Raw genomic sequence first — 27,193 nt, 5'->3', positions numbered from 1 at the left:
AAACCCATGTGACTAGAGTACACCGAAAATTACTTATCAATAAAAGATTAGGACAAGAATTTATTTCATCGGATAAAGTGAAGAAAAGAGGAGTGGTGATTTATGCAAAGGAGAAGTTGGCCCCTAAATTAATATTTAAAGATGAACAAGGAAGGTATTTGGCAATTGAAATCCAAGTACAAGGAGAAAAACTATTGATAATAGGAGTCTATGCACCAAACGAAGGGAAGTCGGAATTCTTTAAGAAACTGCATGAGACACTAATAGACTTTTTGGACTACAATGTAATCTTAATGGGAGACATGAATGGAGTGGTCTCTACAAATATGGACAAAGCACAAAAACAGGTGATCTCCAAGGATGGGAGATTACCTAAGACATTTTTTGAAATGACTGATAATATGAACCTGATTGACATTTGGAGAACAAGGAACCCTCTCGAGAGAGAGGGAACCTTTTTCTCTGAAGCAAAAATGACATGGACGAGAATTGACCAAATATGGATAACTAGTGGGATGGCAGCAAAGATCAAGAAAGTGGAAATCTGCCCAAAGACTTGCTCCGACCATAACGCTGTAAAGATGGAAATGAACCCAACAACAGCTGGTTCCTTCAGATGGAGGATGAATGACTCCCTATTTAGAGATGAAGAGGTATATAAAAAGGCCCAGAAGGCGGTTAAGGACTACTTTGAGATAAATCTGAGAACAGAAGTGGAAAAAAGAATAGTTTGGGACGCAAGTAAAGCTGTTATGAGAGGATTTTTAATACAACAGAATGCCGTAAAAAGGAAGAGACAGAATGAGAGAAAGGATAAGATCATGGAAAAGATAAAAGAAGGAGAAAAAAGACTGAGATCTAAACCAAAGTCTCATGAAATTTTGAGAGAAATTAAGTTTCATCAGAGACAATATATGGAATTGATGAATCAAGAGATAGAATGGAAAATAAAACAAATGAGACAAAAGACATTTGAATCGGCAGATAAATGTGGGAAACTTTTGGCATGGCAATTGAAGAAGAGACAAAAACAGAATACGGTTACCAACTTAGAAGTTGAGGGAAAGAACATTTATAAACCAAATGAGATTAGAAACTGTTTTCAGAGCTATTTCAGGAGACTCTATGCACAAGGGCCGGTGAACGAAAAAGAAATTGAAGAATTTCTTAAGAAATATGGGTTACAAAAAATTTCGGAACAAAGTAGAGTGATTTTGAATCAGAAGATAACTGATCAAGAAATTGAGGGAGCCATTCAAAATATGCAATTGGGAAAATCTCCAGGACCGGATGGACTGACCTCCAGATACTACAAAGCTTTGAAAGAATGGCTTATGCAACCGCTGAAGGAGGTCTGTAACGAAATTTTGGAGGGGAAGAAGGCACCTGAATCGTGGAAAGAAGCTTATATTACACTTATACCAAAGACAGAGACCGAGAAGAACCAGGTCAAGAACTACCGCCCTATATCATTACTCAATGTGGATTACAAAATTTTTGCAGACATTTTGGCAAAAAGACTGAAAAGAGTTTTGGTGGGGGAGATTCATAAAGACCAAGCGGGCTTTCTTCCAGGAAGACATTTGTCAGACAATGTGAGAAATATAATCGACATTATGGAGTTACTGGAAGTTAATATTAATACTAAGGCAGTATTAATATTTGTGGATGCGGAGAAAGCCTTTGACAATATTTCTTGGAATTTTATGAAAAAGAATCTCCAAGGGATGGGGGTAGGCCAAGGTTTTGAAAATGGTATAAGTGCAATTTATTCTGAGCAAAAAGCAAAATTGATTGTAAATAATGTGGTTACAGAAGAATTTGCTATTGAAAAAGGGACACGACAGGGATGCCCAATATCTCCACTACTTTTTATATCTGTCCTGGAGGTTTTATTAAACATGATTAGAGAGGACCAGCTGGTTAAAGGGATCCAGGTCGGAGCTAAACAGTATAAACTGAGAGCATTTGCAGATGATTTAGTTTTAACCCTACAAGAGCCAGACACTAGTACGAAAAGAGTTTTAGAACTAATACAAGCATTTGGTCAAGTAGCAGGTTTTAAGTTGAACAAACAGAAAACGAAAGTACTGGATAAAAATTTAACAGCTGTTGAAAGGGAAAAGTTTCAGAGTGAAACGGGTTTAATGGTAGCAAAGAAGGTGAAATACCTGGGGATTAATTTGACATCTAAGAATGTGAATTTATTTAAGGATAACTATGAGAAATGCTGGTCAGAAATTAAGAAAGATCTAGAAGTATGGTCAAATTTGAGACTTTCCTTGTTAGGCCATATTGCTGTTATTAAGATGAATGTTTTGCCTAGAATGTTGTTTTTGTTTCAAACATTGCAGATTTTAGACAAAATGGATTGTTTCAAGAGGTGGCAAAGAGACATATCTAGATTTGTCTGGCAGGACAAAAAGCCCAGAATAAAATTTAAGATATTAACTGATGCAAGAGAAAGAGGGGGGTTTGCCCTGCCGGACTTAAAGTTGTACTATGAATCAGCGGCGTTTTGCTGGCTGAAAAGCTGGCTGCTTCTTGAAAACACAGACATTTTGGATTTGGAAGGGTTCAACAACAGATTTGGCTGGCATGCATATATATGGTATGACAAGGTAAAAATTCATCAAGGTTTCAAGAACCATATTGTCAGGAAAGCATTGTACAAGGTTTGGACTCGATATAAAGATTTGTTGGAAAACAAAACCCCCAGGTGGCTGTCACCAATGGAAGCTAAGGAAGTGAAAAAACTTAATATGGAATCCAAATGGCCAAAGTACTGGGAAATTATAGAACAGGAGGAGGGAAAAGTGAAATTGCAGAGTTATGAGAAATTGAAGTCAAAAGTAAGAGACTGGCTTCACTATTATCAGATAAATGAAGTCTTCAAACAGGACAGGAAAATTGGCTTCCAGGTGGAGAGGTCAAAATTAGAAACAGAGCTATTGGAACCCAATACTAAGAACTTGTCAAGAATGTATAACTTGCTGTTGAAATGGAATACACAGGATGAGACGGTTAAATCAGCTATGATTAAATGGGCACAAGACATTGGTCATAACATTATGTTTGCTGACTGGGAACAGTTATGGACCACCGGTATAAAGTTCACGGCATGTAATGCCTTGAGAGAGAACATTATGAAAATGATTTATAGGTGGTACATGACCCCAGTCAAGCTTGCAAAAATTTATCACATGCCCGATAATAAATGTTGGAAATGTAAGGAAACTGAAGGTACTTTCTACCACCTTTGGTGTCATGGAACTTTGAAGTGTCAGGCATAGCTCTAATGGCTTTAGCCCAAACGTAGCAGAGTTTTCCTGCACAGCGAAGAAGCTAGTTGAGGTGGAAATGACTAGTCAGCTAGACTCAGAATAACTATTTACAGGATTTATTAAAAGGAAAAATAAAACCAGCAGAGTTTCTGCATACAAAACAAAGCAAAATAAATCCTTTCTTTCTCTCTCTCTTAACCATACACAGCACTCCTACTCCTAACACACCCCACATCACACTGTGCTAGCAATCCCTAGATAACAGAGTTGAGTGCTGGTCGTTAACCAATCAGAGTAAGTAGTTTCTAGGTCAAGCTGACCTTGGCTTTCTGCCAAGAGTAAATTGACACTGCCTTGAGTTAATTGTGTGAAGCCAGAATCTGTAAGTTTCCCATGAGAACCAATTAACAGAAACTCAACATGGTGGACGTGCCCAAGGATCAAGGTATTCTGGGAAATGATTTATAATGAAATGAAAAAGGTGCTTAAATGCACGTTTGTGAAGAAACCAGAAGCCTTCCTCCTGGGCATGGTAGGCCAATTGGTGTCAAGGAAAGATAGGACGTTTTTTATGTACGCTACAACAGCAGCAAGAGTACTATTAGCGAAGTATTGGAAGACACAAGAACTACCCACACTGGAAGAATGGCAGACTAAGGTAATAGACTATATGGGACTGGCTGAGATGACCGGCAGAATCCGTGACCAAGGGAAAGAGACGGTGGAAGAAGATTGGAAGAAGTTTAAAACCTATCTTAAGAACTGTTGCAAAATTAATGAATGTTAAAATGTTTTGGGTAACGTAAAATAGAATTGCAGCGATTAGCAATTGGATATGAGAAATAAGATCTAAAGAAAGTACTATATTGAAATTAGGGGATGCTGAAAAGATTGTCAACAGGAATGCAGAAAGGGGAGGTATGGGGAAGTCGCTGAAAGAAGGCTTAAGAAATGAAAGGTTAAGAAATTATACGTGTTTGTTTGTTTGTCTTGTATTGTGTTGTATTGTCTTGTATTATGTGTGGAAAAAACCAATAAAAATTTAAAAAAAAAAAAAGATGAACTATAGGTCCCATAATTATTTGGGGAAAGCCATGAGCGTTGAAAGTGGTGTCGCAGTGTTTAAATGGGTGGCTTAAGGCTGAACCAGTCAACGCTGAGCACCCTGGATGATGGCAACAACCTCGTCCATATTTTGTTCCTAGATTTCCCCAACCTGCTGCTTTCCAGGTGGTTGAAAACAGAAACACCTCTCAGGCCCAGGGAACATGACCAATGCTCAGGGATCATGTGAGTTGTAGTTTGAAACATCTGGAAGGAAACTACTTGGGAAAGGTAGCGCTATCCTCTTCAAGATTCTGGAAATTAAACCTCAAACCCTCACCTGCCACTCTGCAGCCTTGGCCAAGTCTTGTTGGCTGGCCATCAGGAACTCCTCCGCCAGGGCCACCGCCTGCGAACACGACTCCGGTCCTCCTGCTCGGATCCAGCTCTGCAGCTCTGGCGGGAGGCTGGCCAGGAACTGCTCCAGGACCAGCAGCTCCAGGATCTGCTCCTTGCTGCGTCTCTCTGGCTTCAGCCACCGGTGGCAGAGCTCCTGCAGCTGCAGGTGGATCCTCCGGGGGTCCTCTACCTGCTGGTAGCGGAACTTCCTGAAGTGCTGGCGCTGCACCTCCATCTTGATAGCGTCGCCTCGCAAGATGGCCGCCTTCACCTTCCCATAGTCCTTCCTGTCTCCAGCTTCCAGGGCGACGAAGGCCTGTTTGGCTTCCCCGCTCAGCGCAGGCAGGAGCCGGGCTGCCCATTCTTCCCTAGGCCACTGGCAAGCTCCGGCCACTTGCTCGAAGGAGGCCAGAAAGGCCTTGGCATTGTCCCATGGGGCGGCCTCCAGTGACAATGAGTTCTCCGTCGTGTGAGGAGACTGCAATGTTGTCAGGAACTCCTGCCATTGGGCCTCCCAGCGCTGTTGCATACCGTTGCAGGGCTCCTGCTTGGTCTCTAGGGATGCTCTCCATCCTGGCTGCTCCCTCACACAGTCTGATTGAGCCACGCTGGAGGGTTTGTTATCCCCTCCCAGCCCTCCTCGTTCTGGGCTCACAATTTGAGGCTCCATTTTCCCACCCAGTCTGCGAAGCCCTGAATCTGGAGTCAGGAGGTGGAGGAGTGGGCTTGTTGGCAGACTAATCCCAGTAGAAGCCTCTTTCCCCACCGCACTCAAATTTCTCTTCTCACAAGAGACTTCCTGAGCTTTTGGCAGGTGTTATCTCATCGCTTGAGGCTGACCTTAGGGTGTATAACAAAAGACCCGATGTAAAAAAATGAATTTGCGGCAAAAATCGACACACCAAATGAGACCAATAACGGTCGCTTGTGCCTTTTCACATTGTCTGGCAAAATTTTATTTCATTTTGAAATCGACCTGACATAGATTATCCTCCATAAGCAGCAGTAAAAATAGGGACTTCTTAAGAAAAGTCTGTTGGTGGTTGTTTTCTTTAATTATGCCTTGTTGATGGCTTGTTGGTTTCTGACCCCACGTGGCACCTGAAAGACGAAAATATTTACCATTGACAAATGATGGCTGTTACAAACATCCAAGGTGATGATGATTCTACTATTGGATTCGTGAAATGTGCCCAAGGACCGCAGGGTTCAAACCTCTCCGCGTTTGTTAATTAAAAAACCCCCACATACATTGATTTGAGTGTTGCATCACCCTTGAAAATAAATATAACTTTTAAAAGAAAATGAGAGAGAGAAGAATTCTGGTCAAGAGGCCTCTGCTCTGGGGAAGAGCAGTTGCTCAGTGTTAGAAGAATCACTTTGCAAGCAGAAATCACAGAAATCATAGAGTTGGATCATCTAGTCCAACCTCCTGCAATGCAGGAATATGCAGCTGTCCCACACAAGGATCGAACCTGTGACCTTGGCATTATCAGCACCACGCTCTAACCAACTGAGCTACCCAGGATGATCCCAGGTTTAATCCCTCAGCATCTACAAGTAGGCCTTGGAGGCAAAGTCCACAATGCCTATGCTGTTTTGTTGGAGGCTCCACTCCAGGTTTTCAGACAAGTGCTTCCCTCCAACAAGTTTATATCCTTGCCCTTAGGTACTGGCTAAAATTAAAAAGGGGGATAGGGCCCGTTTTAATACTTTCAGCTTTCAAGGATGTGCTGAATCTTAACACCGGAGCAACGCCATCTTGGAATCAGGAAACGCTACAAGTTACTGAGAATTACGGCCTTTCTTTGGACAATTCTGAGTTCCTTAAGACTTTGAGGTGGCATCTTGCCTCATGAAATCTGCCGTTTTGAAGCACTATTTTGTGCTGGCCGCACGTCTAAGCTTGTCTGTCCAAAATTTGCCCCTTGGTAAGCCAAGCTACCCATTCAGATGTCTCACCCTCACTTATGTGACCAGCACCACCAGCAGCAAATGGAGAATTGCCTTTATGGCTCTGTGGCTCCAGTCTGTGCATTTTGCCAGAGTTGAAGGATGCTGTTGCCAGATCCCTTATACATGGGATCCACTTGCCCATGTGGAGGCAAGTGTTGTTGTTGTTGTTACTATTATTATTAATATGCCCCACTTCTTCCGGGTTTGCCCAATCTACACAGACATTAAGAGAAGCCTTGTTCAAAGATTTAAATCTCCCAGTTGGGAGATCAATTGGGTAATTGATTAACTTTTTATAAGGTGACAGGTCCCCCTACACTTCTGGGGAAAGTGGCCAGTTTTGCCTTTTGAGCAGCAATTTTGAGAAGAAAAGTTTGTGGTGATGATGTAAAGTTCTCCAGGGGAGCAAACTGTCATCTCACAGAGTGTCTGCTTTTAATAATCATTTTAACCACGTAATATATTTTATTCCATTTCTATTCTGTATTCTATCTTTTGTAATGGCTTTGGCTAAACAAACAAACAAACAAACAAACAAACAAACATCTCCCTCCTGGCTCTTAGCCCCATAGCCCTTATCCACATAGAACTCTAGCCCAATGGTTGCTATTAATTTGATTCTGAATTGATTTGAGAATGTATTTTAATTAATTGACTGTGATTTTATGTATATTGTGCTATTTTTACTGTTGTTAGCCACTCTGAGCCCAGCTTTGGCAGGGGAGGGCGGGGTATAAATATATATTATTATTATTATTATTATTATTATTATTATTATTATTAAACGCCATTCAAAACCAAGAAAAGGAGTGAGCGGATCTCCCTCTTAAAAGCACAAGAGATACCAACCCTCCAAGCTTCCTTACCCACAACCAAAAATACCTTTTAACTCCAGCTGCACCTTCAGGGAAACAGGGGAAGACTTTCCACAGCACGGAATTGTTGTTTTTTAAAAGAGCATCATTTTGAAGCACCGGGTGCTCATTAACCCGCAGGCGACGAGGCTGAGCACCGGCAAGCGCAGCAGTATATTTTTTTTTAACGATATATTCAAATGTTGTACATAAAACCAAGCCCCCTTGTCCTCATTTGAACCCACGGCTTCCCCAGTTTCTGTTTGTTCCCTGTGTGCAAATGAGGGATTGAAGTTGGTCTGCAGATGATGATAATGATTGAATGCAATTAAATGATGATGATCAAATGCAATAAAAGGGAAGGAGGCGGAGGGGAGTTCGGACAGCAAGTGAGACTCACCTTTTTAAGGGGGAGGGAAGCGCGGCTCCCCGGGATTTTCCGGCGGGGAAAGGGGAGAGGAGGGCGGCTGCGAGTTTTCTGGAGCGATGGAGGCTGCTCTCGTTCCCGGTCGCCTTCTTTTTCTTCCTCCTCCTCCTCCTCATGGTCTAATGGCGGCAGAGAGGGAGCCGAGGTTCCTGCGCGGGAGCAATGCTGCCCCCGACTGGAAGGAGCTGCTCATGGCCCCTCCACCCACCCAAAATAATTTGAGTAATTAGTTCTTGTTTAATTATGATTACATTGCCCCTCTCCCCCGCCCCGAAGGATCGAACTCAAAACGGCTTGCAAAAGCAAAGATTTGAGAAATAGATACTAAACACGAATGAAAGCAACCTACAACATGCACACGAATATGTAAAAGTTGTTTTGTTTAGTAGTTGTAACTCGCTCTGGCACCTTATGGAATGCAAAGGTTGGATAGCCATTTTGCTTTTCATAGTTTCCTGCATTGCAGGGGGTTGGACTAGATGACCCTTGGGGGTCCCTTCCAACTTATTTATTTGTATTTGTAGAGCGCCCTTCATCCAAGGCTCACAGGTGGTTTGCAATATTTTATAGTCCACAAGAAAAGGGACCCAAAACTCGCAGGGTCATCTAGTCCAACCCCCCGCAAAACAGGAATCTCAGCTAAAGCATCCATGACAGATGGCCCTCCAACCTCTGATTATAACCTCCAAGGAAGGAGGGAGACCACTCCACTGTTCAACAGCTCTTACCGTCAGAAAGTTCTTCCTGATGTAGCAGGAACCCCCCCACCCCAATCATTCTGTTTGTACAAACTTCACACACACACACACACACACTACATACGCCACATTTCTGTTATAAATTCATAGAAAAATCAACCATATATCGGATTTGCACTGTTCCATTTTATTTTACTCCATATGACAAGGACTATCAAAGGGGGGTAGCTTGGTCCTGGTCAGCCATAATCCCTTCACCATCCCAGCACATCCACAGGAGCCCTGCCCAGTTGCTATGCCAACCCTGATGGTCCTAGACAGAAGACAATCAAGATCACAAAGAACTTCCATATGGGAGTGGATTCAGCTTGGACTGGAACAAAGGACAATGATCAGATCTTCCCTCAGGGGGCAGGAAACTGCGACTGCATTTTGTCTTCAGAGAATAATTCCTGGGGAGGGGGAAAGGGGGAACCAGCCAGGTGACAGGACACTCAGGTTACCACCACAACTCCTCCCTCAACCCCTCCTTTCTGTAATGTATGCATGATGTTTCTGGGGGTGGGCTTGACCTAGGGGATGGGAATTTCAAAAGTTTTTATAAGACCTGGCACACCATTTTTCTGGGTCTTTCCTCTCTCTTGCAAGTGAGGGGAACACCCTGTTGCAACAGTTCAATAAAGGCCAAGCCTACAGGCTGCTGTTTTGCTCCAAGTTATCCTGGTTGGTGTCTTTACTTTTTGTCCAAGGGAGCCCTCGGATTTTTCCGGTAACACTGATGTTTAGTTGGAATCACCTTTCTTGCAACTTGAAGCCCCTGGTTTGGATGCCAACCTCCAGGGTTGGAGAAACAAGCTTGTTCCATCTTCCAAGCAACAGCCCTTCAGATGTTTGAAGAAGGCTATCATATCTCCTTTTCCATGCTAAACATCCCCAGCTCCCTCAACCGCTCCTCATAAGGCTTGGTTTCCAGACCCTTGATCATCTTGGTTTCCCTCCTCTGCACACGTTCCGGCTTGCCAACATCCTTCTTAAACTGTGGTACCCAGAACTGGACCTAGTACTCCAGAACAGAGTGGGACAATGACTTCTGATCTGAACACTGTATCTCTTGTTGATGCAGCTCAGAATAGCATTAGCCTTTTTCGCTGCCGAGTCACACTGTTGACTCATGTTAAGCTTGTGGTCTACCAAGACCCCTAGATTCTTTTCACATGTGCTACTGCCAAGCTAGATGTCTCCTTGCTTATATTTGTGCCCAGTTCAACTTAGTCAGAAAGCCCCAAAGGACAACTCTCCATTATGTTTTGGAATGTCAAGACTTCTCATCGATTAAAAAAAAGAAGTATTGTCATCTTTTTAAAGATATAGCTGTTGGCTTTTTAAACACTCCGCCATTTTATGCAAGAGACACTTCCTGTCATGGCCACCCCAGCACTCTTCTCTAGAAAGGAAAAAGGAACAGGGGCACAATCTATGCAGGGCTGTGAGGTCCACCTCAAAAAAATTAAAAGAAGGGGCTGCCCCCCCCCCCCAAGTTCTGTGGCGGCCACATGCATGCCGTGAAGTGAACTGATGCACACTTGGGAACAAACAAGTCCTCCACATTCAACTGGTCCGGCCTCCACAAAATGTAAGACAATATGCCCCTGCCTCCATTTCAGAACTGGAGTCTTATTTTTCTGTAATCTCACAGTCAGCCTTTACAAAACAACAGCGCTACACTCAGAGATTATTAATTAATTAATTAATTTTTATTCATTTTCAAAACCTTAACGAATGCAACAAAATGTAACTTGGGGGGTTTCCCTCCGAGAAAATAGGAGGCTTGTCAAAGGAGAAATAAAGGTCACAAAAGTGCAAACCAGAACAAGTCAAAATGGTTTTAACGCAGTAAACAACTCCATGCCTTTGAGCTGGCCTTCTCGCAAGGTCTTCTCGAGGCATCTATAGGATGAAGAGGTGTCAAACATACACAGGAGGATAATGGATCAGAGGATTTTTGGACCACAATGTCCCCCCCCCATTCATTTGAGTGCACAATCCCTAAACCAGTGGTTTTCAACCAGTGTGCCGTGGCACCCTGGGGTGCCTTGAATGATGGTCAGGGGTGCCACGGGCAACACTGGCCTCTGCCCCTCTTTTCTTCCCTTCCTCCCTCCTCCGATGCCCTCTCATGTCTCTGCTTCCCAGGCCCCTGTGGCGGCTGCCCGGAGGACTCCCAAGGAGAGGGGAGAGAGAAGGCTGAGTCTCCCTGTCAGCTGGGGGGCAGCTGGGGGGGAGGCGGCGGCCAAAAGTCCCACATTTTGGTCAATGCGGAGCCTGCAGGTGCCCAAGGCACCATGTCACTCCCAGGAGAGTTGAGTGGCTCAGGCGCACTGCAGGTCCCGCAGTAAGTGCTGCCCCCACAGTGTGGCGGCCAGTGCGCCCGCCCCCCAGCTATGCCTCTGGAAACACTCCACAAGAAAGCAGAATTAAGCATTCAATGGCAAACCTTCAGAGGCCATAAGGTTTCTGTTCACCTGAGACACAATGTCTGGCTTTAAAAGGAAGTGCATAAGCTGCTTAAAGCGAAGCCATGACCGTGGGCTGAAGAAAACTGGTGATGGAGGGAAGATCCTTGACTCATGCTGTGGGGCCTACAGTGTCGGCAGAGCTCTTATTGCCTCCCTGCTGCTAGATGTTCTGCTTTCAACAGCAGCTGCAGGTATTCCTGCAGTGAGATATTACATGTTCTCAGTCCTGCTAAGCATTTTCTTTCCCTCTGGATTCTCTGATATGCAACAAGCCAATGTGCCAAATCGGTGTGTTTTAAGTAGGCACAGAAAAATAAAATGAAGTCGGGATGAAATGCCTCAACGGAGAGGGTGTTCCATAAGGACTAGAACAGTGTGTTCCTAACCATGTCAGTCCTGCTGAATTCAATGGGGTTTATGTCCAGGATAAAGTGGGGTGAGGATTGCAGCCCAAGTTATGCGATTATAGCCACAAGTACAGTATTCTGCTTATGCATGCTTCCTCACCACTGCATTTTCGTGGGTAAGCTTTTAGTTTCAGCATGCGTTATGTATATTGATGGGCGGGGTATAAATAATAAAATTGTTGATATTATTAAATGTATATGAGTAACTGGTGCCTTGTGACTAACACATTTGAGACTTGGAGTCTAACTGAAAGTGGACATGGTTGTTCTTTACTATGGGCTTTCAGAGAGCTTTTTGAGCTCAATCCCATTTTGAGGCCTAATGCTGGCTACTCCCAATGGGAATATGGCTACTGGTACAGGTATGGCAGGGGCCTGCACAACGAACATGCTGCCCCGATTTGAACTCTCCCCACCCTCAGAGGACGCAGGCCTCGGGAGCGTCCTGTGAGTTCTCTGGTGTCTTTTCAACCTTTTGTTGTTTTTAAGGGATGGCATCCAATTTCGTTGCACTTGTGCAATGTTGCACGTGTGTAATGACAATAAAGAATCTATCTATCTATCTATCTATCTCTCTGGGAAAAGCCCTTCCCACATTCGGTGCATTGGAACAGTTCCCCAGTATGGATGCTCTGGTGCCTAACTAAGTGCGTTCTCTGCCGGAAGCTTCTCCCACACTGAGAACATCCGTATGGTTTCTCTCCCGTATGGATTCTATGATGTCTTGCTAACTCTGCTCTGAAGCTGAAGTTTTTCCTGCACACAGAACATTCGTGGGGTTTCCTTCCTGAATTCTTGTTCCGATGTCTATGTCTGAAGCGTTTCTCATCGTCGGGGCATTCGTGGGAGCTCTCTTCTGTGCGGCTGTCCTGGTGTCCAACGAATTCCTCTCTCCCACATAGATTTTCCCCACATGCAGGCAAGGCATTTTGTTTCTCCCCCCTAAGTGTTCCTTGTAGTTTCTCAAGGCAACATACCGAGTGGCTGTCTCTCGCTGATGTGGGGCACTCAAAAGGGTTCTCTGACTTATATTTTCTCCTGCAGGGCTTTCCACTGTCTGTGGCCACTGCTGTGGCTTCGCTAACAGAGACTGCAATAACTCCTGAGAGGCACTGTGTTTCTCTCTTCACTGGCTGCTTCTCCCGTTGCCCTTTGGAATTATTTTTCTCCTCAGGAATTCCAGGTGTCACAGCCGAAATATCCCGTAGGAATTCTCCCGCTAACTCCCTGTGCATTTCTTTCAGCAAATTCTCTCCCAACTGGGATTTCTCCATCTTCATCCAGCACCTGTCTTGTTCACCTGAAGAGAAAGAGAGAGGAATTTTGTCCAGGCCCTGGTCACCTCTTTTCTAGACTCTTGCAACCTCCTCCCTCCTGGCTTTCTCTGTCCTGCCAGAGCTCCCTTTCTAGGCAATTCTGAATCTTCTCCGCTACACTCAGCATTTTCTCTCAATTTCTAGCCACACATCACCACTCTCTCCACAAGTGAGGTTCTCCTCTTCACTCGGTTCTGCTCTTGAGAGAGGTGCCTTTTGTGGCATCTCTAAATTAAGATGTTAAAGCCTAGGGCGCCTATTCGGGTCTGCTTGCACTAAATCAGTTTCAACTTGTTGCAGAGGAAAGTCATCTTCCACACTGTGAATGAGACCGTCCCCAACCATTCTGTCAGCCATTATCTCTCATCACGGCTTTAAAGGTAAATGACCATTAGGTCCAGTTGTGGACGACTCTGGGGTTGCACACTCATCTCGCTCTATAGGCTGAGGGAGCCGGCATTTGTCCGCAGACAGCTTCCAGGTCATGTGGCCAGCATGACTAAGCCGCTTCTGGAGAACCAGAACAGTGCACAAAAACACCATTTACCTTCCCGCCAGAGTGGTACCTATTTATCTACTTGTACTTGACGTGCTTTTGAACTGCTAGGTTGGCAGGAGCCGGGACCGAGCAACGGAAGCTCACCCTGTCGCGGGGATTCAAACCGCCGACCTTCTGATTGGCAGGCCCTAGGCTCTGTGGTTTAGACCACAGCGCCACCCATGTCCCCATCACGGCTTTAAAGGTAAAGGTACCCCTGCCCATACGGGCCAGTCTTGACAGACTCTGGGGTTGTGCGCCCATCTCACTCAAGAGGCTGGGGGCCAGCGCTGTCCGAAGACACTTCCGGGTCACGTGGCCAGAGTGACAAAGCTGCATCTGGCGAGCCAGTGCAACACACGGAACGCCGTTTACCTTCCCACTGGTAAGCGGTCCCTATTTATCTACTTGCACCCGGGGGTGCTTTCGAACTGCTAGGTTGGCAGGCGCTGGGACTGAGCAGCGGGAGCGCACCCTGCCGCGGGGATTCGAACCGCCAACCTTTCGATCGGCAAGCCCTAGGCGCTGAGGCTTTTACCCACAGCGCCACCCGCGTCTCTCATCACGGCTTTATGAAGGGGCAAAAACATAAATTCCAGGAGTTTTGCTTTCTGAAGGAAACATGATACCTCTGGTTCCTCAGTAGGTTTCAGCGCCCTCAGAAAAAGCAATTCCTGGGGTACATTGGGGGTAAATGAGGAAAACAACAATGTATTATAGTTTGTTCTAAAGGCTGGTATCAAAAGCCTGTAATTTTAATTAAGTCCACAATGCCAGGTAGCAGACTTTTTTTTAGGATTGCAGTCTAAACCTGTCTACTTCTCCCTAATAGCTAAAGTACTTTATGGATAAATGGTTATGTTCATAGGGGCCAGCAACAGCAGTTTGACTGGCTAAATCAGCGGTGGGGAACATTTGACCCTCCAGAGGTTGCTGAACTCCAACTCCCATCATCCCTGGCTATGTTCAGCAACCTCTGGAGGGTCAAATGTTCCCCACACTTGGACCAACCCCCACTCCCAAGTGTTCCGTCTAATACAAAACCAGTTTCAACTAATCACAAAGAAGATATATTTGGGGCACTGAAGACCCTGATCACCTGCCCCCTTTCCATACTATCAGCCATGTCTCCATATTATGGCTTCCCTGTTGAAGTGAGAAGGGGACAACTCAGAATCAGACTCTGGGAATTGTACATCAAGAGGTCAGTACCGGCCTCTGGGCTGCCAAAAGACCCACCGCAAACTCCAGTTCCCAATGCTCCTTGAGGAAAAGCAATGGGAAGCAGAATGGTTTAATCCCAAGCAGTTTGACACATGAGATATTCCACTAACTATGTCCCAGTATGCAGTTTTTAAGACTGCAGCCACTACAGTGGCACCTCGGGTTAAGAACTTAATTCGTTCTGGAGGTCCGTTCTTAACCTGAAACTGTTCTTAACCTGAAGCACCACTTTAGCTAATGGGGCCTCCCGCTGCTGCCGTGCCGCTGCTGCGCAATTTCTTTCCTTAAGCAAAGTTCTTAACCCGAGGTACTATTTCTGGGTTAGCATAGTCTGTAACCTGAAACATCTGTAACCTGAAGCGTCTGTAACCCAAGGTACCACTGTATTGACAAGATAAAAAATGGTTTCTGGAACTTCCTTCACTAGGAGAGCATGCCGCTGAGGAGCTGTGGGCAAAAATAGTTCATAGTGGCCACCCACTTGCTATCGAGAGTATCGAGAAAGTGGAATCTGTGGTGATAGGATCTGATGGCAGACAATATTAAAGGTGCTCTGGTGCTTAACCAATCTTTCCTGGCTTTTCCTTGTGGCATTTGTAAGGTCTCTTGTGAGTGCTCTGATGAACTTGAAACAGTTACTCTCTGCTATGGGTCCTCTGATGGCCCATCAGGTGCTGTGGCCGCCTGAAGCTCTTATCGCACTCGGGACATTTGTACGGTTTCTCTCCGGTATGGATTCTCTGATGAACCTTCAAGTCCGACCTCTGACCGAAACACTTCCTGCAGTGAGAACATTTGTACGGTTTCTCTCCAGTATGAATCCTCTGGTGCCTTGTTAAACTTGTTCTGGAAGTGAAGCTTTTCCTACATGTGGAACATTCATGATTCTTCCCTCCTGAAGGAACGTCCTGATGATTCTGCAGCCTGCATCTGAAACTTTGGCCACCCTCAAGACTTTCCTTGAGTTCCTCTTCTGTGCAAATATTCTGGTGGCCAACAAAAGGGTTTCTTCCACACTTGGCAGGTGCATGTTGTTTCCCTCCTGTAAGCATCCCCTGAGGTTTACAGAAGCAACGCTTTGTCTGGCTTTCTTTGCCCCACGGAGGACGTTCACTGGGGTCCTCCCCAGGGTGACTCACAACAAGCCCTGACTTGTCGTTGTGTTTCCTCCCGTACCCAGAAAATGGAAGCTTCTCCCCCTCTATGGGCCCTGAGGAGGTCAGGATAACAACACCTGGAATAACTTCTGTGCGCTCGCTGCGTTCTCCCTCTCTCTCCACTGGCTTCCTCTGTCGCCCTTTCCCCTCACATCGCTGCTCGTGAGTTTCAGACGTCAGAGGAAAATCCCACTGAGGTACTTCTGCGCATGCCCTGTGTATGTCCTCTGGCAAAGTCTCTCCCCGCTGAGACGTTTCCCTCTTGATCCAGCATCTCTTTTGTTCACCTGAAGAGACAGAGAGAGGGGTTTTGTCCATGCTCTGGTCTTTTCTAGAAGCCTGCAACCTCCTTCCTCTCCTCACTATTTGCCCTTCCGCATCATCGAAATATCTCTGCTAAGCTCAAGCATTATTTCTTTCTCTCCCTACCTCCAGCCAGATATCAACCCCTCTCCTTACATCCCAGGCTGTGAGGATTGTTCGCTTAAGCCAGGTTGGTTTGTGTCCTCTCTAAATAAAGGGAATAAATACGGCTATTTTGTTCTATTTGTACAGAAACTGCTTCAGCTAATCCTGCACGGAAGGAATTTGGGGCACTGAATGCTATCGGGCATGTCTCACACGATGGCTCCTGTTTTGAAGGGGCAAAAGGGACATCTCACACTCAAGTCCCGGGAATTGTGCTATCTGAAGCAAACCAAGGCCTCTGGTTTCCCAAGAGTTTTCAACACCCTCAGAAAAAGCAATTCTCAGTCATTCAAGGAAAGAGCTACATTGGCTCCCAGTACGTTTCCGAGCACAATTCAAAGTGTTGGTGTTGATCTTTAAAGCCCTAAATGGTCTCGGCCCAGTATACCTGAAGGAGCGTCTCCACCCCCATCGTTCTGCCCTGACGCTGAGGTCCAGCGCCGAGGGCCTTCCAGCAGTTCCCTCATTGCGAGAAGCAAAGCTACAAGGAACCAGGCAGAGGGCCTTCTCGGTAGTGGCACCCGCCCTGTGGAACGCCCTCCCATCAGATGTCAAAGAGATAAACAACTACCTGAAATTTAGAAGACATCTGAAGGCAGCCCTGTTCAGGGAAGTTTTTAATGTGTGACATTTTAATGTATTTTTAATCTTTGTTGGAAGCTGCCCAGAGTGGCTGGAGAAACCCAGCCAGATGGGCGGGGTACAAATAATAATAATAATAATAATAATAATAATAATAATAATAATAATAATAATAATCCAGCCTCTGCTAAAAAAAGCTCCAAGTTGAACCCACCACCTCCCGAGGGAGACTGTTCCACTGTCAAACAGCTCTTACTGTTATTCCTAATGTTTTTGTATTTATGACTTGTACTGCAGTACATTGAATTGGGGAAAAGGCTCTTTCTTCCTCTTTCGAATTCCAAAAATGGCAAGTTGTTTACTGGACTTGAGCGACCCTTACCAAAACTCAGGACATTTCCATTGTCCTCTGGCAGGACTTGCCAGAATATAGTCTGTTGGCGTGGCTGTGTTGGAGTCCTTTCAAACATGGGCAAAGGCACGCCTGTCTCCTTGGAATTTGGCAGTCCCTGGAAACATAAAACACCCCAACACCGCCATCAGATGCTGTTGCATAAGAAACAATGCAAATGCACAGAATGATGCTAATGTCCTCCCCCCCACAAACAAACAAACAAACAAACAAACCCCAGACCCATTAAATAAGAGTTTCATCTCTCAATCCAGTTGTAAAGGTAAAGGGATCCCTGACCATTAGGTCCAGTCGTGACCGACTCTGGGGTCGCAGCGCTCATCTCACTTTATTGGCAGAGGGAGCCGGTGTACAGCTTCCGGGTCATGTGGCCAGCATGACTAATCCACTTCTGATGAACCAGAGCAGCGCACGGAAATGCCCTTTACCTTCCCACCGGAGCGGTACCTATTTATCTACTTGCATTTTGACGTGCTTTCGAACTGCTAGGTTGGCAGGAGTAGGGACCGAGCAACGGGAGCTCACTCTGTCGCGGGGATTCGAAGCGCCAACCTTCTGATTGGCAAGTCCTAGGCTCTGTGGTTTAACCCACAGCGCCACCCGCGTCCTGATCAATCCAGTTGTAAAAATACAAAATTAAACACTGAGGAAAAGCTACACTCTGCACTGTGACTTAGAACACAGAAAAGGATGATGAATACATACTGGGAACATAAATAGCCTTAGTCACCTATGGAGAACAAACACCATCTGCAGGTGGACAAGGCAAGGAAGTGTCAAAAACTAGGAGTTTATTCTTTGCTTCTTAAAATTAAACCAGCATGCTATAAACAACTAACAACAGGCAGGTTACTATTTTTTGTGTGGACAGTTTGCTCAGCTGCTGCTGCTTCTTTAGCTGGGCTCTAAAATTAACCCTACTAGGGTGGAAATACCCTGAGGCAGAACAAGAGGGAGAGCAGCAAACTAGGGTAAAAGCCAGACTTTTACCTCCTCTACTTGCACACTGAGACCCCGGCCCCGGGAAGCAATGCTGTGGTCTCCAAAGCTCACCTCGCTCAGGACCACTTCAGCCATCTCCCGTCCTTCAGGAGGAAGCAACAAACTGGAATTACTTGAGCTTTTGATGTCGCCACCTGCAAAGGATGGAAAGGACAATTTCAGAAGGGAAACCTGGCCACCCCTTCCCTTGGAGGTTTTTAGGCAGAGGTTGGCTGGCCACCCGTCATGGATGTTTTAGTTGAGATTCCTGCATTGCAGGGGGTTGGACTAGATGACCCCTGGGTCCCTTCCAACTGTACAACTCTATAACTGGATGCCAGCAGTTCACATCATGCCTAGCTAGAGCATCCTACAGAGGATCTGTCCTCCAAATTCTAGTACTAGATCAAGTCACAACCAAAGAAAATTGACTAGAAAATCTGGAAAACCTGGGCCAGACTTGAATATGCAGTTATTTGGTACTTTGTGGTTGCTTCGCCTGAGCATACAACAAATTATTTTGGCGAGATGCTAGTTTTGGCACCTCTGAAGCGACCTTGCGCTGTTGTGTAGAATAGGGAAATTCAACGGGTGCAGTGTTTCATGATCCCCTGCGTGACAAATCTCACCTGCCAAAATCTCATCACCACACAGCTTAAAGGCACAAGAGACTTCCGTTACACCTAGTTGTCCAAATTATACCACTCATACAAAAGGTGCAAAACTCTTAGGTCCCCATCTCTTCCTTGGAGTAACCCCTGACTTACTTCTGAGCAGACACGGTTAGGACTGCGATGTTAGTCGCTCTTGTGAATCCTTACCTAGCAAACTGATTTCCCCATCTCTGTCTTTGTAGATCCGTCCTTGAGCAACGTCCGATGGCACCTCCTCTGCATCCACGGAATCCACGCACGCATCCTACAACGGTTCCTGAATCAGTGAGGGTGGTCATACCCGGAACAGAGCGAAACAACTACAAAGAGTAAGTGGTAGGGGTCTGCACCCCTTAATCCTATTCCATTCCAGGTTTAATTCAACTAGCAGTGGTTTGCGGGGAGCAAATAAAGCTCATTGGCTCTCATGCGATTGTTCCAAGGCCAAGCAAGCTATATAATTGTGAACACTGCACAGGGTTGGCAAAACTGCACAAAAACACACATATCGTGGCTTCTGGAACTTTAACAACCACATGACAGGAAGAAGAAGAATCTTGAAGCGGCCCTGGAAAGGGGCTGGGATTAGCTTTGGATGCAACCCACAGATCACATGACAGGAAGCGTTCCTACAGGTGCGGGGTCACATCCACTGCTAGTCCTACTCAGAGGAGACACCTTGAACTTAATGAGCATAGATGATTTCATTGGGTGGAATTCAATCACATTCAACCTGGAGAAGATCTACTAAAATTAATGAACATGATTAAGGTCCACTTATTTCAGAGGCTCTGCTCTGAGTTTACTACCTCACGAGAGATCTGCCTGCGCAAGGACTTCTGCTTGGGCAGCGGGGCTTCCCTGGCCCCTCTGTGCCCCTCCACAATTGGTTCTGGAGCGGGGAACCCAGAACAGCACGTGGGGGGTGGGAGACATGGGGCAGATCCTTCCACCTGGCATGCTGAAATGCTTGAGCCGATGGAAAGATCAGAAGGGGATGATGCTGAAGACGTCCATGCTGTATTGCCATGCTGGGAAAAGCAACAAATGTGGCCTTTCTGTCCTGTGTTGCAACTGCTAAAGGCACAGTTGACCTGCCAGAAAGAAAATGTGGCAACCTTGCATTTACGTTCCAGGGTCAATGTAAGGCTAACACTGCAATTCTAAACTAGAACTCTGTGGGGTTTACTTGGGCTTACAGCCCAAACCAACACTTTTTAAAATTACATAACAAAGGTTCAGGACCTGTACCAACGGTTCAGGACCTGCTCTCGGACAGGAATGATCAAATTACATTAATAGTGGCTGAATTTTTGAGTGCTGTCCATGTAGAAAGACTGGGCCATTATAAAGAGATTTAGTGGTTCTTAATTGATCGGTGATGCGGTAGTGTTGTATTGCATTATTTATGCAAATTGATTTTCTCTGGAGTTAAAGATCTGACTAGGACAAACCTTGTTATGTTGAGTTCTCCTTTTATACAAATTGTAAATGGTGCCTGTTTGATCATGTGTGGTTTGCTATGCCTAATAAAGGATATTATTATTATTATAAATTACAAAACAAAAATGCTGTTCTTTTTTTCCCTGCCTGTCTTGGCAAAACCCCACAGGACTGTTCCCCAAATTTCTTGGTTGGAGTCGTGAAAAGTTAATACTCTTTTTCAGAGGTGATACATGTAAACACTTTGCACGTGCCTAAGACAGTTAAATGGATTATTCTCTCACCTGCCACTCTGCAGCCTCGGCCAAGTCTTGCTGGCTGTCCATCAGGAACTCCTCCGCCAGGGCCACCGCCTGTGAACACGACTCCGGTCCTCCTGCTCGGATCCAGCTCTGCAGCTCTGGCGGGAGGCTGGCCAGGAACTGCTCCAGGACCAGCAGCTCCAGGATCTGCTCTTTGCTGCGTCTCTCTGGCTTCAGCCACCGGTGGCAGAGATCCTGCAGCTGCAGGTGGATCCTCCGGGGGTCTTCCACCTGCTGGCAGCAGAACTGCCGGAAGTGTTGGCGCTCAGCCTCCGTCCTCAGGGCGGCCCCTCGCAAGATGGCCGCCTTCACCTTCCCATAATCCTCTCTGTCTCCGGCTTCCAGGCTCTGGAAGGCCTCGTCTGCTTCCCCGCTCAGCGCAGGGAGGAGCCGGGCCACCCACTCTCCTCTGGGCCAGCGGCAGGCTTTGGCCACTTGCTCAAAGGAGGCCAGAAAGGCGTTGGCGTCTTCCCAGGGGGCAGACTCAGGCGTCTCTGGGGGGCTTCCCCCTTCTGGGTGAAGGGGCTGCAGGGTCTTCAGGAACTGCTGCCACTGGGCTTCCCATCGCTCTTGCCTCCCCTTGCCAGGCCCCCCTTTGCAGTCTTCAGATGCTCCACAGCCTGACTGCTTGGTTGTATATTCAGAAGAAACTGCTCTGATAGGCTTTGTTGCTCCTTCTGATCCCCCTTTAGGTTCAGTGCCTGCAAATTTTTGCTCTATCATCTTCATTCCAACTCTTGAGCTAAAAAGCTAGCGATAAACTTTTTTGCTGGTTGGTTCTAGGGGGAAGGAAGACTCTTACCAGTTCTTGATATTGATGGAAACAGAGAGATGTTTAGTCCAAGGAGCTCTCAGAGAGGAAGGTTCAGGTCTGATGAAATTTGCTTGGTGACAAAAGAGCTGCAATTGCCTGAGGACCCCAGTAGTCTGAAGACCCTGGGGGGTCTTCCTGAGTTGAAAGGGGCGTTTCTACCTGAGCTAAAGAAACACACAAACACACACACAATGGAGTCAAGGAAAACAAAAGCCAAAAAGTGGTTAGCAATCTGGGTGGTGGGGCACATTCAGTATTAGAAACTGAGATATGAAAGCTAGGAGCTAAATGGCAGCTTAAACCTAGGTTATGGGCGCAACAAGGGAATGTCTAGGCATTTTTTTAAATAACAAGAATACAAAGCTGAAAATGAATGAACTGCAGCGAAATATTATGTTCATTTTTCACCTTGTCCAGTCCTTCCCCTGTCGTCGTCCCCTCTGTAATATTCTTAAGAGGGTCTCTTCAGGGAGTAGATGGAAGAGGCAAGGCAGAAAAATGTCTTCCTTTCCTTCCACTCTGCAGTTTTATTCTGAAATCTTAGGTGCAGTACTACGCCCAGAGCTCAGAAAGTGCTCACGCTAATGAAATTCCGTGTTGTATAATGCACCTAGAACAATGGGAGTTTTGAACACGGGGCACATTCTCTAGTAAAAGTGAACTATCAACCCCCATATCAATAGAGAATCATAGAGTTGGAAGGGATCTTGACAGTCATCTAGTCCAACCACCTGCGATGCAGGAATCTCAGTTAAAAGCATCCCTGACAGACGGCCATCCAACCTCTGCTTAATAACCTCCAAGGAAGGAGAGTCCACCACCCTCTGAAGGAGACTATTCCAGTCTTACTGTCAGAAAGCTTTTCCTGATGTTTAGTCGGAGTCTCCCTTCTTGTAACTTGAAACCATTCATTTGAGTCCTACCCTCCAGAGCAGGAGTAAACAAGCATGCACCCTCTTCCATGGGACAGCCCTTGAGATATTTGAAGATGGCTATCTTATCTCCTCTCAGTCTCTTCTTTCCCAGGCTAAACATACCCAATTCCTTCAACCGTTCCTCATAAGGCTTTCTATACATCACATCACTCTTTTCCTCAGTCCCTGCTTGTGGGTTCCCTTAAGGCAGCGTTTACCAAACTTGGGTCTCCAGCAGTTTTTGGACTACAACTCCCATCATCCCTAGTTAGCAAGACCAATGGACAGGGGTGATGGGAACTGTGGTCCAAAAACAGCTGGAGGCCCAATTTTGGGAAACGCTGCCTTAAGGGAAGTGGTTGGCCACTGTGAGAACAGGATGCTGGACTACACGGGTTGCTGGCCTGATCCTGCAAGCTCTTCTTAAGTTCTTCCTTAATGGGAGCATTAACAGCCAGTGTGGCTAACAGGCTAGATCTATGAACCAGGAAGTTCACTGCTCAACTTTTAACTCTGGAATAAAATGAAAAATGAGGTTTTTCCGCAAGGTACTTTTCCTGTTTCAAAAGGGAGACAGGGAAAGAAAATACACACAATGCTAAGGAGAGCATAGCAGCATATGTCAGCCCCTGCCAACCTGGTCCCCTCCATACTACAACTCCCATCGCTCCAGGGAGCATGGTCAATGGTCAGAGATTGTGGGAGTTGTAGTCCAACAACATCTGGTCCACACACACCATAAATTTAAAGCACTACAATACCACTTTAAACAGCTATAGTTTCCCCCAAAGAATTCTGGGAGCTGTATACCAGAGTGGTATAACAATCAATTTCTATTCATAAGAAACTCTCTTCTATCCTCCTCCTGTATTTCTCCACCTTCTAGTTTCCCTGCTTTCTTTCCACCCAAAAAGCCCTCTTCAGTCTTGGAAAGCAAAATTCTCTCACAGAGAAGAAAAAGATGGGGTGTCCGTTCCTACTGACATCTCCATCACCCTACAAAATTAGAGCAACAAAGCCCTCACAAATAATCTTTCTCATTCTTCCCACCAGGCTAAGAATGACAGAGCAGCATTTGGAAATAATATAATATAGCTGAGGAAGGTTATCCCCACATTTCAGACCAAGAGGAAGACTAGCAGCTTAAGCACACTTTTAATGTATTTGGGGGATTTCATCGACATATTGCAATTTGAGGAGGCTGAGGAACAACCCTGCTATGTAATGCAGCAATATTATTCCCACATTTCCAGTTTGCAAGGAGGGGGCTGAGGCCCAGACCAATTTGTAAACAACCTTGCAGTGTAGTCTGGTGTTAAATTCACATTGCAGATACAGCGGTACCTCGGGTTAAGTACTTAATTCGTTCCACAGGTCCGTACTTAACCTGAAACTGTTCTTAACCTGAAGCACCACTTTAGCTAATGGGGCCTCCTGCTGCCGCCGCACCACTGGAGCACGATTTTTGTTCTCATCCTGAAACAAAGTTCTTAATCTGCAGCACTATTTCTGGGTTAGCAGAGTCTGTAACCTGAAGCGTATGTAACCTGAGGTACCAGCCCTGTTCAGGGAAGTTTTTAATGTGTGATATTTTAGTGTTTTTTGGTTTCTATGGAAGCCACCCAGAGTGGCTGGGGACACCCAGCCAGATGGGCGGGGTACAAATAAATTATTATTATTATTATTATTATTATTATTATTATTATTATTATTATTATTATACCACTGTACTGGAGAGCAGAGGGCAGGGTGCTGAGCTGAGCTGAGCAAGACATGGTTACACATGCTAGTCTTCTTGGGCAAGTGCTGAAATTTCCTGCACATAATCCTGCAATCCAGGGACGCGGGGTGGCACTGTGGGTTAAACCACAGAGCCTAGGACTTGCCAATCAGAAGGTCGGTGGTTCGAATCTCCGCGACGAGGTGAGCTCCCGTTGCTTGGTCCCTGCTCCTGTCAACCTAGCAGTTCGAAAGCACATCAAAGTGCAAGTAGATAAAATAGGTACCGCTCCGGCGGGAAGGTAAACAGCGTTTCCGTGCGCTGCTCTGGTTCGCAAGAAGCGGCTTAGTCATGCTGGCCACATGACCTGGAAGCTGGACGCCGGCTCCCCTGGCCAATAAAGCGAGATGAGGGCCGCAACCCCAGAGTCGGTCACGCCTGGACCTAATGGTCAGGGGTCCCTTTACCTTTACCTAATCCTGCAACCCAGTCCAGAATCCTGGGAGTTGTAGTTCACTCTCAGCACGCAGCTCCAATTCCCAGTAGTAGTAGTAATAATAATAATAATAATAATAATAATAATAATAATAATTTTATTATTTATACCCTACCCATCTGGTTGGGTTTCCCCAGCCACCCTGGGCAGCTCACAGCAAATATCAGAACATACTAAAACATCAAACATCAAAAATGTCCTGCTACAGAGCTGCCTTTAGGTGTCTTCTAAAAGTCAGATACAGTCGTACCTTGGTTGTTGAACGGAATCCATCCCGGAAGTCCATTCGACTTCCGAAAATGTTCGAAAACCAAGGTGCCGCTTCCGATTGGCTGCAGGAGCTTCCTGCACTACTCAATCAGAAGCCGCGTTGGACATTTGGGTTCCAAAGAACATTCACAAACCAGAACACTCACTTCTGGGTTTGCAGCATTCGGGAGCCAAAACGTTTGAGTCAGCAAGGCGTTTGAGATCCAAGGTACAACTGTAGTTGTTTATTTCTTTAACATCTGATGGGAGGGCATTCCTCAGGGAGGGTGCCACTACAGAGAAGGCCCTCTGCCCGGTTCCCTATAACTTTGATTCTCGCAGTGAGGGAACCGCCAGAAGACGGAAGAGAACCTCAGTGTCCAGGCTGAACAATGGGGGCAGAGATGCTCCTTCAGTTATACAGGGTCAAAGCCATTTAGGTCAGCACCAACACTCTGAATTGTGTTTAGAAACGTAGTGGGAACCAATGTAGGCCTTTCAGGACCAGTGTTATATGGTCCCAGCGGCCACTCCCAGTCACCTGTCGCTTTCTGGATTAGTTGTAGTTTCCAGGTCACCTTCAAAGGAAGACCCACATAGAGCGCATTGCATTTTGAGAGGAGCAGCAGCAGCAGCAGAGAGCAGTTTGCAGGAACATGATAATAAAAATCTGGCGTTAATATCCCACCATTGCTTATGTGGGGGGAGGGGGGCTAATCTGAACAACAGCAGCTTTAATTTATAGGCTTCTCCCATAATCTCGGGTCAAGGGCAGGCTGAGAGTAACTGGCAACAACATGGGGGACCTGTGTTCAAATCCCTCCACTTGGCCAGGACGCTCACCAATCACTGCCTGCGCTCAACCTAATCTGTGTTTTTATATGGTAAACCGCCCTGTGATCCTCAGATGGAGGGAGGCATACTAATAATGCTAATAATGACCTACCTCTTGGGGTTGTTGTTGTTGTGGGGGCCAAACGAGGAGGTGGGTGGGGGACGCGCGCGCCACCTTGAGCTTCTGGGAGAGAAGAGGTGGGGCGGGACTGCAGCAAAGAAACCCTGCGACCTATTTGTAATTATTGCTTCCCATACTACATACGCGGAGAACTGAGGCGGGGCGACTTAAAAGGGGCAGCCGGCGGCCACGTGGCACGTGGGGCTTCTGCGATTAACCGCGGGGCTTCGCACGCGCACCTTTGCACAGTCCCGGAAGCGACAAGGAGACACGTGTGTACGTGTGAGAGAGCGCGCGCGCGCCTGGTGCAACTCACTTCTCCAATCGATCCGCTTTGCTGCCGCTGTTGCGCCTATGACGCTTCCCCGGACCCCAAAATCTTCCTTCCCCGCTGCCAGCCCCCCTTTTCCTCCACCCCCACCCCCACCTAAAATGCTCCCTTCGCCTCTTCTTCCTCCTCCACGGTGTTTTAATGGCGGAGCTGCAGAGGCAGAAAGACGCTCCTCCGACCGCCCCCTGTTGAAGGACTGGGTGGCTACAGGAGAAATATTTCTTTAAAAAACGAAAAAACAGTCCCTATGCATATTTGCTTATTCCCTGCATCTAAATATGCACATTTGCTTATTCGTTGCATTGCTGCGTTTTATACTGTAAAGCGCCCTGTTCTCCTCGGGTGAAGGGCGGCGTTAGGGATTTAATAAACAACAACAACAACAACAATAATAATTGCCCAGCTTTTTCAGGAGCTCAAGGTGGCACTCGTGGTTCTCTTACCCGGCTTCGTTTAATCCCCAACAACAACCCTGTGAGGCAGGTTAGACACACGAGTAGTTGACCCAATGCCACCCAATGAGCTTCATGGTCACGTTGGGATTTGAATCCGGGTCTCCCAGGTCTGACCACTCTACCTCCTTGGACTAGGAGGCAAGTATTGTTGAATCCAGGGTTGGAGTGAGTGAACCTGAGCAGGATCTGGCAGTCCAGGAGTAAAGACACATTAACCTTTAGAGGACCTAAGCACTGAAAATATTGATATGGGGGGGTTGGACTAGATGCCCCTTGGGAATCCCTTCTATGATAGGAGAACGTCCCCCCTTCCCCAGTTTAGGTGGGGATTCGTTCACTCATAATTTTATTTGTATGCCGCCTTTCCATCGTTAAAACTATGCTCAAGGCGGCTTGCAATACGAAAAAAGCGTACGTAATTACAAACGTAACAGGAAAGGCATAAAAATTTCCACAAAAATCCAAAAATATGTCAAACATAAAGGTACAAAAAATATTATTAATAGAATATTATCAACAGAAACAACTCATTTCCCAACGAAACCTCAGAAAGTAATAAAAAGAAGAAGAAGAAGAGTTTGGATTTGATATCCCGCCT

The 27,193-nt window shown here is 46.1% G+C and overlaps 2 protein-coding genes across 3 annotated transcripts in view; both read right to left on the bottom strand.

Moving 5' to 3' along the window:
• Window positions 1–8,160, bottom strand: part of LOC128409013 (zinc finger and SCAN domain-containing protein 30-like) — a 33,226-nt gene extending 25,066 nt beyond the window's left edge. Inside the window, exons 1-2 of one of the 2 annotated variants that reach the window (XM_053379167.1) lie at window positions 7,938–8,160; window positions 4,669–5,828 (exon numbers count right to left, since the gene is read on the bottom strand). In XM_053379167.1, the coding sequence (XP_053235142.1) occupies window positions 4,669–5,397 (729 nt within the window). In that variant the 5' untranslated portion in view covers window positions 5,398–5,828; window positions 7,938–8,160. The remainder of the gene's footprint in view (window positions 1–4,668; window positions 5,829–7,937) is intronic. The other variant, XM_053379166.1, reaches the window with a different exon arrangement.
• A 3,988-nt stretch (window positions 8,161–12,148) lies between these two features.
• LOC128408783 (zinc finger protein 394-like) lies at window positions 12,149–26,342 on the bottom strand. The gene is made up of 7 exons (XM_053378805.1): window positions 26,237–26,342; window positions 20,644–21,639; window positions 19,085–19,181; window positions 18,273–18,418; window positions 17,253–17,379; window positions 15,898–16,107; window positions 12,149–12,885 (listed from the first exon to the last, which is right to left on the bottom strand). Exons 2-7 carry the CDS (start codon window positions 21,388–21,390, stop codon window positions 12,149–12,151), a joined length of 2,064 nt encoding a protein of 687 aa, XP_053234780.1. The 5' UTR covers window positions 21,391–21,639; window positions 26,237–26,342.
• Window positions 26,343–27,193: the final 851 nt, after the last annotated feature.

The sequence above is a fragment of the Podarcis raffonei genome, chromosome 2, assembly GCF_027172205.1.
Source record: "Podarcis raffonei isolate rPodRaf1 chromosome 2, rPodRaf1.pri, whole genome shotgun sequence".
Lineage (NCBI taxonomy): Eukaryota > Metazoa > Chordata > Lepidosauria > Squamata > Lacertidae > Podarcis > Podarcis raffonei.
The sequence above is the reverse complement of the archived record's forward strand: the minus strand, read 5'-3'. Positions and strand labels throughout refer to the sequence as shown.

Coding starts and splice junctions, on each gene's coding strand:
- LOC128408783 (XM_053378805.1), bottom strand. CDS start 21,390: ATGAAGATGATAGAGCAAAAATTTGCAGGCACTGAACCTAAAGGGGGA. Junction 17,380..18,272: donor TCAGTGTGCAAGTAGAGGAG/GTAAAAGTCTGG, acceptor TTATGTTTCCAG/GGACTGCCAAATTCCAAGGA. Junction 16,108..17,252: donor TGGAAATGTCCTGAGTTTTG/GTAAGGGTCGCT, acceptor CTGTCTCTTCAG/GTGAACAAAAGAGATGCTGG.